Source organism: Schistocerca serialis, chromosome 5 (assembly GCF_023864345.2).
Source record: "Schistocerca serialis cubense isolate TAMUIC-IGC-003099 chromosome 5, iqSchSeri2.2, whole genome shotgun sequence".
Lineage (NCBI taxonomy): Eukaryota > Metazoa > Arthropoda > Insecta > Orthoptera > Acrididae > Schistocerca > Schistocerca serialis.
This window is the reverse complement of record NC_064642.1, coordinates 365,473,819-365,489,724: the sequence shown is the minus strand read 5'-3', so window position 1 is coordinate 365,489,724 and position 15,906 is coordinate 365,473,819. Positions and strand designations below refer to the sequence as shown.

Here is a 15,906-nt window from a genome sequence, read left to right as displayed (position 1 = left end):
TCTCTCTCTCTCTCTCTCTCTCTCTCTCTCGCTCTCATCATTATTTTTCATTTTTCCACATCAACTACTTCTAATTACCAGATCGAAAACCACCCATCAGAATGGCATGGCATCAGTTGATGAAGTTAAATCGTTTCTAGTCTCCTTACTGTCTTAAATGATATAAACCAGTATTCCAGCATATTTCCTGTTGATTTTTTGGCAGATTGCTGTATGTGGACTGTAGCTTGATTTAAGTATGAGAAAGAAGCCTGAAAAATCACCCATGAGACTCACATTTTACAAATACTGCAAGTATACTATCATGTAACGATAGAAGACTGAATAAAACCAGAACTAAAAACTGATAATACCCATGCCTCATGTCAAGGGCTGTTTGCATAAATTTATTGCTGGTGTTAGTAGTATATATGCACTTTATGAAGACTCTCTCAGAAATAGCTCATGGAATCAGCCAAATTGACAGAAATGAAATAACACTGACTGGTATTGTCATCTTGGAAAATAGAGTTTTCTGCCAATAATCCTTGTCAAACTTGCACGATATTTTGATCGCATAACTAGCAGTCTTTATCAGGTGCTCCCTGATGCTGAACTCAGTGTGGAATGGGTCCAGTATTTATGCCTATGTTAGGCTAGGCATTCCACCGTCAGTCCACGGCATGCCAGGAGTTCTATCCAAGGAATGCATCAGTCAATAGCAGCAATATTCCATTCCACATCTACAACTTGGACATGAAACAAAATGTCAGATGACAGAATTATTAACTGAAAACAACTGAAAAGTATGAGCATAACAGTTGGGGCAGCTATGGTTACTGCTATTGACAGGCGTATATCTCAGAGGGAAATCCTAGAACGCTGTAGACTGACGTTGGAGTGCCTAGCCTCATGTAGGTGTAAATACTGGATCCACTGAATTCAGGCTCAGGGAGCACCTGATAAAGATTGTGAGTTATGCAATCGAAGTATCATGCAAGTATGACATGGATTACCAGCAGAAAACACGATTTTGCAAGATGGGAAAGCCTGAAGACCTACATTGAGGTATTTATTGGGTTCTGATTGTCACTAATATTGGTTAGCAGACCAAACTGTGTTTAGTAGCGTTTATTCCAATCTTGGATCACAAGATATTTTTAAAAAATTTATTTCATAAGAGTTTTAAGAAATAACAATTATCTGCAAATTAGTCTTGTTACCTTGCAGTCACAGTGTTGTTCTGCAAATTTGCTCCCAGCATTACCACAGGATTTTTTTCTTGAAACTCTGATATAGCTCTTCTAATGTGTGCCGCCAGATCCAGAAGACATTAGTTCATTTGGGGAACATGACCCGTTATATTGATGGCTAGCAATGGGGTATTCTGTGTGTTGTTTCATTTGTTATCACAATAAGACCTTGACACAAGTAGGTGACCTGGATTTGATGGAGTGAATGAGGAGATGGTGAGAGCAGCTGGCATTGTTGGATTGCAGTGACTCTATAAGGTCATAAGAACAGTATGGAATGAAAGGATGCCTGAAGACTAGAAAAAGGGAATCATAGTGCCAATTTTTAATAAGCGTTCCAGGAAATTATGGAAAATTATATTGGAATTACTTTAGTGTGTCATGCGGCCAGGGTATTTGAGAAGGTCCTAGAAAGGAGAATACAGACAATAGTAGGATGAGAATTGAGTGAGGAGAAATTTGAGTTTAAGCCAGAAAAGTTAACAATGGGTCTAATTTTTAGTTTAAGGCAGCTCCAAGTGACGTGCAACAGATACGTTAAGCATTTTGTAGTGATGTCCCTGAACAGTAAAGAAGCCTATTATAGTCTGAAAAGAAATAGGATTTGGGAAGCCCTTTGAGAAAGTGAAATTGGAAGGTGACTATGATAAGAATGAAGGAAAGATGTCAACATTGTACAGTTGTGTAAAAGTGGGAGAAGAGAAGATGTGACTGGTTGGAACAGGAAAATGGGTTGAAGCAAGGGAGTGCATTATCCCGCCTACTATTCATCGTCCTTACCAATGAGATAATGGCCAGAGTGGCAGCACCAATACAAGATGAAAACATGAAAGCAGTTTCTTGTGCAGATGCTTTTATAGTGTGGGGAAATGTGAATGTACAAAAAGGATTAGATGTATGAGAGGAAGTGGGAAGTATGGATTGAAATTTAATGCCAAGAAATGTGAAGTCATATGGCAGTGAGGAATAAGATGAGAGTATCAACGGGTAAAATTATTAGATAGCTGGTACAAAAAAAGAAAAAAAAAATGGAAATTTTTAAGTACCTGAGGAGCATAATGGAAGACAGTGGGAGGAATGCTAAGGAGATTAATGAAAGGAGAAGGCAAGCACATGGATTCCTGCAGAGTGTAAGAAGCCTGGTCTGGAGAAAGTGTAAATGACTATCATACTGTAACAATACGAAAGAAGGAAAGTTGCTACTCACCATATAGCGGAGATGCTGAGCCACGATAGGCACAATAAAGAGATTCACACAATCATAGCTTTCGGCCATTAAGGCCTTTGTCAGCAATACACACACACACACACACACACACACACACACACACACACACACACACACATACATGCCAGCGCAACTTGCACACGCATCTGCAGTCTGAGAGAGCTGAAACTACACTCCTTGACTATCATAATGAGCGAATTATGCTCTAATTTGTATGCACTAGAAACATGGTTAGTTAAGAAAAGGCAGGTGAGCAAGATACAGGCTTGCAAGATGAAATTTTGAAGAAGCAGCATAGGACTGACTAGAATGTGTTAGAAACACTTTGAGAAATGATGATAGAGAAGTTCAAGCAAGGGACGATTGAAAAGTCCATATTAAGATGGTATGGAATGTTAAAAGAACAGAAGTTGGCAGGATATCAAGGCAGGCTCATGGTATGACAATAGGAGACGAGACCTAGAGAAAGACTGAGACAGGTGGATTGTTGAACTGAGGGAATTTGTGGAGAAGAAAATAAAAGACTGTGACACAGTAGAGAGAGAAATGTTGTGAGATGACAGGAAACAGCATAGAAGCTTATGTTTCAAGCAGAACCAGCCAGGGGATGGAAACTAAATGATAATGAATAAGGCTTGAACTACTGCTTCACTAGTAAAGGCCTGTGCCATCTTTCTGAAGACTGCCTTTTTCTTATTGCCTCAGACTGATGCAACAGTGGTTCATCTGCTGTCACAATGTATGCCAGAAAGCTATGTCTTCAGCATTGCCTGATCCCAAATCAGGTGCCCATTTTCCCGAAATTTCTAAAAACCCAGTGAGAAAGTCTATAACAGTGATATGAGTGAATTGAACACTGACAGTCAGTTCAGTGCCCAAAATGTCTAAAAAGTACTCCCATTATTGCAAATTGCATTGTCAACAAATCCCACATTTTCATCAGTAATGGTCATGTTTCTATAACCAGAACTTACTCATCAGTGACTGAAATTTACAATTTTTTTTAAAAACATGTACTCTTCCTTTAGTAATACAACTACTTCATTTACTTCCACTATCCATCTATGAATATCAGGGTTTTATGCCACCTAACTGCAAAAATCTTATGAGTGCTTCTGTTTGTTTTTCAGCTGTGCACTACCAGTTTGTTTCAAATGCCTCCATCATGGCATAGCAATGTAATTTGTTGGCATATGTTCTCACTATTTAAAGTTTTATTTTGTTTTTTACTTTACAAGTCTAATTCCATAGGATCAAATTGAGGAGCAAACCTTCAAGGTCGTGGAACATGTCCGGACATGAAATTACAGCAGAAAAGTATTAACAGATAAAATAAAAGTTTATGAACCCAAAAAGAGACAAGCCATAAGTTTATGAAAAAAACTGTATGCCATGGAATGTCTTTCCATGAACCATAGAGGTCTGATGAAGAAATTGGAAGTCAGAGAGAGGAGAAACCCCAGGAAGATCCTAGGCCTGGTAGGAGGAGATGGGGAATTCAGAAGATGACATTATTTGGAGCTCTACGAACATATCAAGAGGCTGTCAGACTATGCAAGAAAAAGAAGGGTAGCTTTCTATAGCCATGTTGCAAGATTGCCTCCAAACAGGTTGACCAACCGTCTGTTCACTTTCTGTTAAAACAAGAAGGTTTGCACATCTTGTCTGACAGAAACTGAAAAGGACGTTAAAGAACTCAGAATAACTGATCTCCACAACGGACAGTCTGTGAGATGTACCCCGAAGGAAGTCTGAAGATTTCCAGAAAAGCCCTGAAGGAACGATACCCCCTGGACAGAAGAAAGGAAGGAGTTACATTGGCAAAGGATGCGACAGTTCTGGGCAAAGATCAAAGCCCAACAGTTCAACAAGCATGGTCCAAAGTAGGCCCATTTGAAACAAGGAAGAGAAGAAAATGTTTACGAATCCAAAAAGAGACAAGCCATAAGTTTATGTAAACACAATCAACTATATAACTCAGGAATCAGCTTAATTTTTCAAGGAACTCTTTGACAAAATAGGAGGAGTGACCCCAGTTTAGACTTGACTGCGCATGAATAACTACCAAGATTTTTGAATTCTTGTGCTAGCTTATTGAAAATGGATGCAGCAGTATACTGAACACTTCCTGCACAAGTCTAGAAAATACGATCCAAATACAGATTGGATTTCTATCTAGATTTAACTGAGTGAAAGCTGCTAATTCTTATGAGTAAGCTGATATTATTAACAAAAAATGACAGTAAAGAATAAATATATTGAGAGGTCAATAATGGAACACCCGGACTAATGAACAATGGACGACAAGAGGTTTGCAAAATTACACCACTTATTGCCTGAACTGCCCATTTCTGAGCCAAAAGTAGCCTTTGAGAGTAGGAAGAGTTACCCCAAAATATAATACCATATGTCATAAGCGATTGAAAATAAGCAAATTAGATTACTTTTTGTGTCCAACTCAATCATGACACCATTATAACAGAAAAAATGGTAGCATTAAGTCTTTGAACAAAATCCTGAACATTGGCTTTCTGCAACAGTTTACTATCTATCTGAACTCCTTACAACAGTTTACTATCTATCTGAACTCCTAGAAATTTGAACTGTTCAGTTTTACTAATCATATGCCCATTCTGTGAAATTAAAACATCATGTTTTGTTGAATTGTGTGTGAGAAACTGTAAATACTGAGTCTTACTGTGATTTAACATTAGTTTATTTTCTACAACCCATGAACTTATGTCTTGAACTGCACACAACGTCCTTTACTACCAAGCTAGTGTCATCAACAAACAGGAATATTTTAGAATCATCTGTAATACTAGAGGGCATATCGTTTGTATAAATAAGAAACCATGCCCCACTCAAACCCTACATCATAGTCATTCTCAGTACTGTGGAAAATGACCTTTTGCTGTCTGATATTAAAGTAAGAGGAGAGCCACTCCCCATATTCCATAATGGTCCAACTTCTGGAGCAATATTTTGTGATCGACACAATCAAATGCTTTAGTTAAGTCAAGTATGTATCTTCTCTTTGGAAGAGTTTCAAATATGCAGGGTATTGACTTCATATATTGCGATTGTGCTGTAAATTTTTGTAGCAGCATGGTACAAACTGGCCTGATAGATTTGTCCATAATTCTATATTGTAGTCTTTAAAAGTGTCTTTAATTTTTGCACTACAGCTTTGCCATTTTGGATGAAAGGCGTCTTTTATGTAACCAAAACCCAAGATTAAATAATACTTGGTTGTACTGTGACTATTTTTGACATAGTGTCATCATGTGGTAGACTTTATGGCTCAAACTGGTGTAAAACACATGATGATGATTACAGTGTACCTTAAATACATATTTAACATATTGTGAATTGATGTGCCCACTACAAGATCAAAGTGAACACTAATACATACCAACTATCTGAGTACTTATTTTAATGTCTGGAATGTCTTTTCACTTCTAACTTCCAGATACTGTAACTAGCTCTTCAAAACACACTGTACATGTCAAGGCTCTCAAAATGTCTTTGAACTTAACACCTGGCTTAAGATCCAAAAGTGTATCACTTTTTAGATATTTGATCAGCTAAAGTGGATGAGTTCAATGTGATAGTTGCTAATTTTCTCCAGTATCTAAATGAGGGTGGAGGTTAAAAGTGAACTTGTCAATGAAGAAAGAAGTAACTTTCAAACTGTATAATTACTGTAAGGATATAGTGGATTTGAGTATTGTGTAATTACAAATTTTTTGAGTCTGAGACAATGTGCTGAACCATTTATAATAATGCCCTTTATGTATACTCTCATTTTATAACTTCCCAAAACCGAATTTTTTTGACAGGAGCAGAAACGAAGAGAAATGCTGGAGCTTGAGAGGAGTATAGAGGAGCAACAGAGAAAAGAATTAGAGCTTCAAAATGTTATGAGAATTTCCAAAGAAAAAGTGAGTATAGTTTTGCAACTGTGTACATGGTTAACAAAAGATTACGTTTTGCAAGGCACGAAAAATTCACTCTTGTGTTATAGATCACTACTTTCAGATAATTCTATTTTGTCAAATAATGGCATTATTTCTTTACCTGTAGGACCAATTTTTAGTTTTTAGTAAGTGTAATTCTGAATATATTAGTTTCTTTGAGTAAAAGATCCAAGGGAGAAAGAAACTTGTTTAATTTGATATTTGTCTGAACCAAAGTATCCAGATACCTATTAGAGGACATTAATATGGAAACTGTAACGTGATATTTGTCCAGGACATACACTGTATGCCATGCGGTTAGAGGCGCCATGTCCCTAATTGCGCGGTCCGTCCCACCAGAGGTTCGAATCCTCCCTCGGGCATGGGTGTGTGTGTTGTTCGTAGCATAAGCTAGATTAAGTTAGTTTAAGTAGTGTGCAAGTCTAGGGACTGATGACCTCAGCAGTTTGGTCTCTTAGGAATTCACACACATTTAAGCATACACTGCCTGAACTGAAATATCCGGATGCCTATTAGTGCACATTGATATGTAACTGTCCATGCTTCACCTTTATTATGGCTTGAAGCCAGCTGAGGACACTTTCAGTGATGTGTCTGAATTTCTTTGGAGAAACGGCAGCCATTTCTCCCTCGGGAGCCAAAATCGGAGTACATTGTGATGCTGGACGCTGGGGTGTGAAGCAAAGCTAACTCTCTAACTCAACCCAGAAGAGTTCCATTGGGTTTATTTCAGGACTCTGGGCAAGCTAATCGATCTTAGGAATGTTATTGTGCACAAACCATTGCCTCACGGATGCAGCTTTATAACAGCGTACATTGTCGTGCTGATATAAACAATATAGTCCGTATCAATTCAGGCAGGCTATGAAAAGTCTTACCTTCATAAGTCTCAGATATTATTGAATTTAGCATATGTTACAATGAAGAACTAAGTAAGGAACATTTTTTTTTTTTTTTTCTCCAAAAAAATTTCTGCTCAGAGATACAGCCCTCCAAAGATGACACAGTGCATACCATTTTGAGGATGCGAATTTTGGAAAAAAATTTAAAATGCTGTATCCTTGGAAGAGCTCTAGATATGTTGGTGCTTTTTTTATTTGAAAGCTAATTTCTTTATGATTACAAAGAAATCCTCCATTTGGACTTACGTGTCAAAGTTCTTTTACTATAGCGTTCTGAACTTTTATTATAATTTATGTAAAAAATATTTATTTTCATAAATGCCAATCCATAAAATTGTGATTTTTATTGATTAGTACCATATACGAGGATAACCCCAAAAGTAAGGTCTCCTATTTTTTTATAAGTACGTGGACCTGTTTGGTTGTACAATGGTTTACATCAGTTTACAGTTTGAGCATTTAGCTATTTTTCGACATAATCACCATTTCTGTTGATGCATTTTTGTAGATGGTGTGGCAGTTTTTGTATGCCCATGTCATACCAGCTCGCCGCCATGCTGTTCAGAAAGTTGTGAACCTCTTCTTTCACCTTGTCGCCGGAGCTGAATCGCTGGGATCACAATTAACGCTGACAGGTACTGTGAGACTCTGAAAAAAACTCAAATGGGCAATTCAGAACCAGAGAAGAGGAATGTTGGGCAAGGGTGTACACATTCTCAGAAAACGGTTGCTCTCCTGCAACAGTTTCAGTGGAACATAATCACCCACCCACCCTATAGTCCTGACTTGGCACCCAGTGACTATCACCTGTTCCCTAGGTCAAAAGAACATTTGGCCAGAAAGCAATTCAGTTCCGACGATGAGGTGAAAGAAGAGGTTCATAACTTTCTGAACAGCATGGTGGCAAGCTGGTATGACATAGGCATACAAAAATTGGCACAGCGTCTACAAAAATGCATTGACAGAAATGGTGATTATGTCGAAAAATAGCTAAATGTTCAAACTGTAAATTGATGTAAACTATTGTTGAAATAAACAGGTCTGTGTACTTATAAAAAATAGGAGACCTTACTTTTGGGATTATCCTTGTAGTTCTAAATTCCCAGAAAAGGAGAGCTTCCACTTTTAGGTTGAACAGGTTTTATAAACAATTGAAATTTTTGCCATACATACTGTTTTATTACCATATTATCACATAACAGGCTCATAAAAACCAAAACTTAGCCTTATTTAACATAATTTCAGTTTTGAAAGTTGAGTAAGAGACTCATTTTTCAAGCATTTTAAATGGTCCCAAAATGTATGTGAAGGGTCCATAGACTTAAATGTTTCAATTTATACAACTTCTGTGCACTCTGTTTTGCACTGAAATTAGCCAGTCAATGGACTAAAAATGTGTTCCATTGCTTCAATATCTTCATTTGATATAGAGTGATGCCTTACTGTTGAACCAATGAACTGGATCACTTACAGTCTTCAAAACATTGGTGCCATTGTTGCTGTCCTTCAGCTGGAAATTTCACTACAATTTCAGTTAACTCATAATCGGTGTCTATAATCTCTGCAAGCCACCAGCCACAGTCATACATACATGCCACAAACATCCGCCTTCTCAGGTTGTGAATCTGAATATTATCATGCTGTTTCTGAGGTGTTGGCGGAACGAACGAAATTTCCTCTTTGTTGCTCTTTAAAGTGCATGCAACATGAGTTCGCCCATCACTTTGAGTCCAAAAATGTGTCTTCTGAATTCCTTTCATGGGAGTAGTTTGTTTGTACCATTCTTCTTTTTACTGCTCACAGAATTCTTCCATTTCCTCTTTGGACAAAAGAATGAGGGCTGTGGATGTGTAAGATTTCAGAACGCTCGTAAAATCCTCAGCATTCTGAATTGCAGGTGTATTTGGTCTGGAAAGATTGTTTTGTAGCACGGTACTTCAGCAGGCCTCTTACACCATCACAAGGCCCCTTCCCATGACCAGTGGCACTGTATACCAACTCACTTGGCAAAAGTGACTTACTCAATTCAGACAGCTGGTAACGATTTTTAAAATGACTAGGAGCACCATCAGAAATGATGATGATCTTCTTTGCCACTGTTTGCAGTTGAAGAATTTTGCACATTGCTAGCAAAGAATGTGCTGCGTCATGGCCTGTGTCATCACTTATAACTGCAACACTTGTTCTCTTATTTTGAAAATATGTTACTCCTCTAGAAATTGAAACCTGATCATTACTCCAATAGTACCCTTGTACTGCATGTGGGAGAATTCAGACCAGTTCTCAGCAAAATCACAGTGAAGCACTAAATATAGTTCTTCAGCTTGTACACATTCTTTCACTTCTGCAATGTGTTGTTGTTGCAATTTCTTCAGACGCTGGTGTGTTACTGTTTTCACTGACCATTTACCAAGTTCATCAATGAAACTGTCAAAGGCAACAGTTTTCTTAATTCGTTTATTTTCCTCCCATGTCGCATATGTAATTTCTGCAGAGTTATCTGTTACGTCTTACAGGCCAAGTGTCTGTAAAGACAGTCCTTCCTTTCCAGGACAGTCACCACATTCTTGAAACAAACAAGTCTCTCGCTTTACATCGCAAACTACTAATGACTTCACACTCCCAACCAAGGTGTCATATGTCACGTGTTCCAGTAAGTTCTTCAAAGTTACCACACGAAGTTCAAAATTTGTGTGGTACATACACATACATACATCTGTGGGTGGATGTGGAACTACCCACTTAGGTCGTAGGGCATAAAATTTTGATCTTCCAATACATGGAGTTGTATAGTTGCTTCTATAAATTGCAAAAGTTTCTTTAATACTGTAAGTCATGTACGAGGGTTGTTTGAAAAGTTCACGGAATCACCATAAGAGGTCAGTGCTAGCACAACGAGTTGTTCACGTGATATTCATTGGACTGTTCCCTGTAAACACGTTCCATGTCAGCGCTCTTGGAAGAGAGCTGCGGCAGTGATTTGGTTCTGTTGTTCCCATGTAATGATTTGGGACGATGGAAAGAATTGAGATTCGAACAGTGGTTAAGTACTTCATAAGGAAAGGTATGAAAGCAAACGACATTCATTCCGATTTCCACAATACACGGGGGGACTCTGCTTCTTCATATTCAACTGTTACCAAGTGTACAAATGAATTTAATTTCGGTTTGGGAGAGTTTAGATGATGACCCGCACAGTGGTCGCCAAAGATGTGTCACTACTCCAGAAATCATTTCAAAAGTGCACAAAATGGTCATGGAGGATCGCCAGTTGAAAGTGCGTGACATTGCTCATGCTTGCCAGGTGTCGTCTGAAAGGGTATATCACATTTTAACTGAAGAATTCGAAATGAAAAAAATTATCTGCAAGATGGGTGCCGCGACTCTTGACATGTGCCCGCACACAAGTGCTGTCGCCATCGCAAAATTACAGAAACTAAGGTATGAATTGTTGTGACACCCACCTTATTCACCTGATACAGCTCCAACAAACTTCCATCTCTTCCCAAGACTGAAAATTTTTCTTGGTGGACAAAGATTCACTTCAAGCAAAGAATTGATAGCCAGAGTTGACAACTATTTTGCAGGCCTGGAGGAAACTCATTTTCAAGATGAGATCAAGGCACTGGAACATCGTTGGACCGCATGCATTAATCTACAAGGAGACAACATTGAAAAATAAAAAAAGTTTCAGTGATTTAAGTACTTTTTTTCCTATTCCATTCCGAGAACTTTTCAAACTACCCTCATACCTCTTCACTTTCACAACTTTTTGACCTTCAACTGTTACAGTTATATTGTCTTTTTTGTTGGCACGCTGGTGAGAACAGTCCCATTTATGTGGAAGACTGCACTATTTTAACTTGAGCTGCTTCTAGAGGATGACCATAATAGGGATCTGGTGTCCCAAAGACTTCTTTTACAAACCTCACATTTCTTGATTTGTCTACCGTGTACTTTGATACTGATGGAATGTGGTTCAAAATTGTTTTGTTTGAAAACGTCTCTGGAATAATAGTTAAAACTTGCAGCTTTTCACTGTAGGATGCACAATATTCAACAGCTGAATTGGTATTTGTGAAAAATTCCTTGCAAGAGTGCTTTGTTTCATTGTCTTCTGAAGATTGAATTTCTACTTTGAAGAGTGTGGTTAGTTTTGCTGTAGTGTATTCATCCAGAGCTTTAATAATTTCTCTGCACTTTCTTAATGCTTAGAGCTTATGACTCGACTTCACTGACCACAGTTTGTCAACAGGACTAACAGCTACCTCTGTAGTTGACTGATTCAGGGTATTTAATTCTTCCTCTATTGATGCAAAATCTGCATCATCTGCACCATGGGAGGCTGCACCTTGTTCAGGTACTATCATTGTTGTTGTTCTGTCAAAACATTTAGAGCTTAAAAAGTCATCACTGGAAACATCTTCACTTTGAAACAGAGTCTTCAGTCCCAACTTGAACAAAGTCTGTTTTTTTTTTTTTTTTGTTTGTCTTATATAGCACCCTTTTATGGATATGCAAATAGTCAGTACACTTCACTCTTCTGTGTGGCCCCAGTCAGAAGAAATTTCAAACAGTCCTTTTCACAAAACACACTGCGACTGCGTCAACTGGCAAATTCCTCATGAAAACACAGAACTCACTGGATGGTCTCAGATTTCTTAGAAGTCTCTTCAGTAAACAAATTAGCACTGAACATTTACAATACAGAAACCTGCAATGAACAACCATAAGAAAGAAAATTACAAGAAACTACAACAAAGTGTAAGAAATATCTGCAACAATGAGAGCAAAAAGAAATAACTGCTACAAAGGAAGAGATAAGAAATAGCTGCAAGAAAGACAATAGAAATAAACATTGTGACAGAGAAATTAGTAAGAAACAAATTCAGTGAAGACATAAACTACCCTTGAAAGTTAAAAAAAAATTATTTTTAAAATAAAACCTGTCCAACTTAAAAGCGGAAGCTCCCCTTTACAGAAAATATAGTACTATATGGTACTAATTAACAGAAGAAATCTAACTTTTCTGGATTGGCTTTTTTGGAAAAAAAAAAAAATCTGTAAATTATAAAAAAAATTCAGAAGGCAACAGTAAAAGAACTTTGGCAGATATGTCCAAATGGAGGATACCATTGTAATCATAAAGCAATTATCTTTCAAATAAAAAAATAAAATAAAATAAAAAACTCTAGCAAAATATCTAGAATTGTTAAAGAGATCTTAAAATTTTTTTCCAAAAGTCACATCTTCAAAATGATGTTTGGAGTGTCAACTTTGGAGGCCTGTATCTCAGGGCAGGAATTCTTTTGGAGAAAACAAAAAAAATGTGTTTCTTACATACTCCTGAATTTTAACATATGCTAAATTTAAAAACATCTGATACTATGAAGGTAACCCCTCCTGTCTGAAGTGATATGACTTATGCCAAACAATCATTATCTCTGAACTATTCCTCTACTTTTTGCAGTACACAATGCAGTAAAACATGTGCATCCTCCATTGGTGACATATGAGGAAAATAGCATGTTAGATTGTCAGCTTTTTCTGTGTCCCCTCACAGCTTAACTCATAACGTCTTCATATGTTTTTGTATTTAAGAAGTGTAATCTTCTGTTTTAGGCTCTGTGAAATGTAGATTCTTGCAGTCTATATGTAGTGCAGGGTGAATGGCAGGTTGTAATGTGTTCGTGTAGCCCAAGGCGGAGGTTCAGTGTGGAGGTTGACCATCTGACCTTGTCCATTCGTCCTTTGAGTAGACTGGTAGCTGCTCCTTTAGCAGGGTCCAAGTAGGCACGTTTGCTAGTAATCGGGAGTTTGTGTGCTTTGGAACCCCTTAGGGAAACAGTATCCAGAGCCACAAAGAAATCTTAAGTGTACTAGGTATATCTGCTGAGAGGGCTCATCCGAGATGTGGAAGAGGCCCTGACCATGGCTATTGAGGTTGCAGGGTGAAGTTGCCTGCAAGTTATGGCTCAAATTGGCACCAATGACCTGTCACATGGGCTCTGACATCATTCTCAATTTGTATGGGAAATTTGCAGAAGTGGTGATGAGTGTTGGCCTCACTTGCAGGGTGCAAGGGGGGCCCACAGTTTGCAGCATCATATGCAGGGTTGATCAGGATTCTTTGCATTAGCAGCTGGTGATATTGGGCTAATTCTCTACAGCATATTGTAAAAATTGCACTAGAATTGTGTCATTTACCTTTGAATACTAGCTGGAAATGGCTCTAAAGTTATGCCTTTCTCTTTGAATGCGTGCTGGTATGCAAATAAAATGGACAAAAACCTGTTTTGTAGAACTTTGTCTGTCATAACTAGAAACCAGTATCATGTGCTGTGACGATGGTCATTCACACTATTAGCAACTCAGAGAAGGGACACAGCTGTGTGTCTTTGACTGCACATTCTCTGATGTGATGTCATCCCTGCCAGCAGTGAGGGTGCTACATTGTTCACAGCGCCAGGTCAGTGTTTTTCTTTGAACAGATGTAGAGTATAAGGGATTTTAGAGTGTTCGTTGTGATAACAGAGCTGTAACTGAGAGGTTTAGCACATAGACTGGCAATTTATCAGCTGGGGTTTGAATCCTGCTGCTGCAAACCCTTTTTTTCCCCCTCTCTGCGTTAAACTACTGTGTAAAATTTAACCCTCTGACTGCTATAAGCGTGCCCTTTACATTGGTGTGCTGAAAGTGGCTTTGTTCTCAACGTACTACTCACCTACTGCTGCTACCTGTGCTGCGAGACGATGCTCTGGGTGGTATAAAATACTTATCATCCGATTTTAAGAGAACTATTTAGAGAAAAAATTTGATTTTTGCACATCTTATAGTTTTGTATATTCACTTGATGAAGGACTGAATTTCTTCTTCTTCTTCTTCTTCTTCTTCTTATTATTATTATTATTATTATTATTAATAATAATAATAATAATAATTGCTGGCTGCACCAAATTAAGTAAAGCTTAGCACAACATTTTTAAAATGCTTTTCACAAGTAAAGCGCAGTACATACACTTTCCTTATGGTTGATTTCGAGTGCATACATTGCTGTATATGAAATGTAGATAAGATATTGAAATTTTATTTAAAACTGAGAGCAGAATGATCTCATTTCATTCTTGAGATATTTGTTTTTGTATCTATCAGACAGTCAGCACAATGGGCCCATATCTGTCCCTGCATGTAAAGAATTGTGTGGTCATAACAGTTGTCATGTTTTGTGAATGGTTCAAGGTATCAAAACAAGTTATTTTGGAAAAGATAGGATGCAAAGAGGCTCGTATTTTTAATGATAAGTATTCTAAACTTTTTTATTCGCCTAGATATGAAAGTAACTCATCCGCAACAGTGAGAGAGTCGATGAAACAGGAAGCATAAATGTGCCAATAGCATTTAAGTTCTCTAAGCATAGTGTGTGAGGAATTTTCAAGCAGTGATGTACATATCAATTTCATAACGTACTGGTTAAGCACATGGACAGGCAATTTGTGGATTCAGATTAGATTCCCACTGCTGCCATCATATTTTTTTATTATTATTATTATTATTATTATTCCTCGCAGTGTTAAAAGATTGATTATAAAATTTAAATATATTTAAACAGTTCAGTTTTTATATGGAAAATTAATATATTCAATTTATTTATGATTACTACCCTTGTAAGTCAAAAGCCTATAGGCTCACACATTGTAGCACACTGGTGAGAGTTTGTGTGAGCCACCACTGGTCCTTTGGTTTGGAGGCCAAGTGGGTGCTCTCAGCCATAGTCTCTATCAATTATGTGGTGGTCTTCGCTGCAGATTTCTGGACCTGCATTGCGAGATGAAGGATTGTAGGACTTCCCTTGATGGGTCAGGGATGCACTACACAAAGGAAGCAGCTACTCGGGTAGCAGAGTACTTGTGGAGTGCTCATGGGGGGTTTTTAACCTAGGCAGTAGTTTGAGATCCTCTGATGAATGCTTGCCAGTCAGTACGCAGAGAACAAAACTGGACCATGTTCAAAGTAAAGACACTGTGAATGCAAAATTTTAACAATAAATTGCCAAACTAATCTTAACAAAGTTCCTGAATTTACTGTCCCCCACCCCTGGTAAAGTTGTTTTGCTGTAATTATTTTCAGAACCAAGAGCTGGCTGAAACCTGTAGTAGAAAGCTCCAAAATGTTTAGTGAGACAAGGAACGTAATCAAAAAGACAGGTTAGATGCCATAGGAGGAGAGCATTTATTGCAGTTGACAAAAATATTGTCGCAGAAGAAGCTGAGTAGCACTGTAGTGTAGTGGTTATGATTGTATTGTATTGTACTGTATTGTATTGTATGTTAACTGGGGGCCTAGAAACAACGGAGAGGCTCCGTCCCCGCCGCAGCCACAGTGGTTCACAATCCCACGCCAGCTACCACAGTCTACTTCACCCCTCCGCCGTCCCACACTGAACCCAGGGTTATTGTGCGGTTCGGCCCATGGTGCCCCCCCCCCCACCCCCCACACACACCAGGGAAAGTCTCACACCAGACGAGTGTAACCCCTATTGTAGAGTAATGGTGGTGTACGCATAC

At 38.2% G+C, this 15,906-nt stretch overlaps 1 protein-coding gene across 1 annotated transcript in view; it reads left to right on the top strand.

Annotated features, from left to right (window-relative positions):
- Positions 1 to 15,906, top strand: part of LOC126481941 (E3 ubiquitin-protein ligase LRSAM1-like) — a 191,316-nt gene that overhangs the window by 80,919 nt on the left and 94,491 nt on the right. Inside the window, exon 7 of the mRNA XM_050105900.1 lies at positions 6,303 to 6,404. Within this exon, the coding sequence (XP_049961857.1) occupies positions 6,303 to 6,404 (102 nt within the window). The remainder of the gene's footprint in view (positions 1 to 6,302; positions 6,405 to 15,906) is intronic.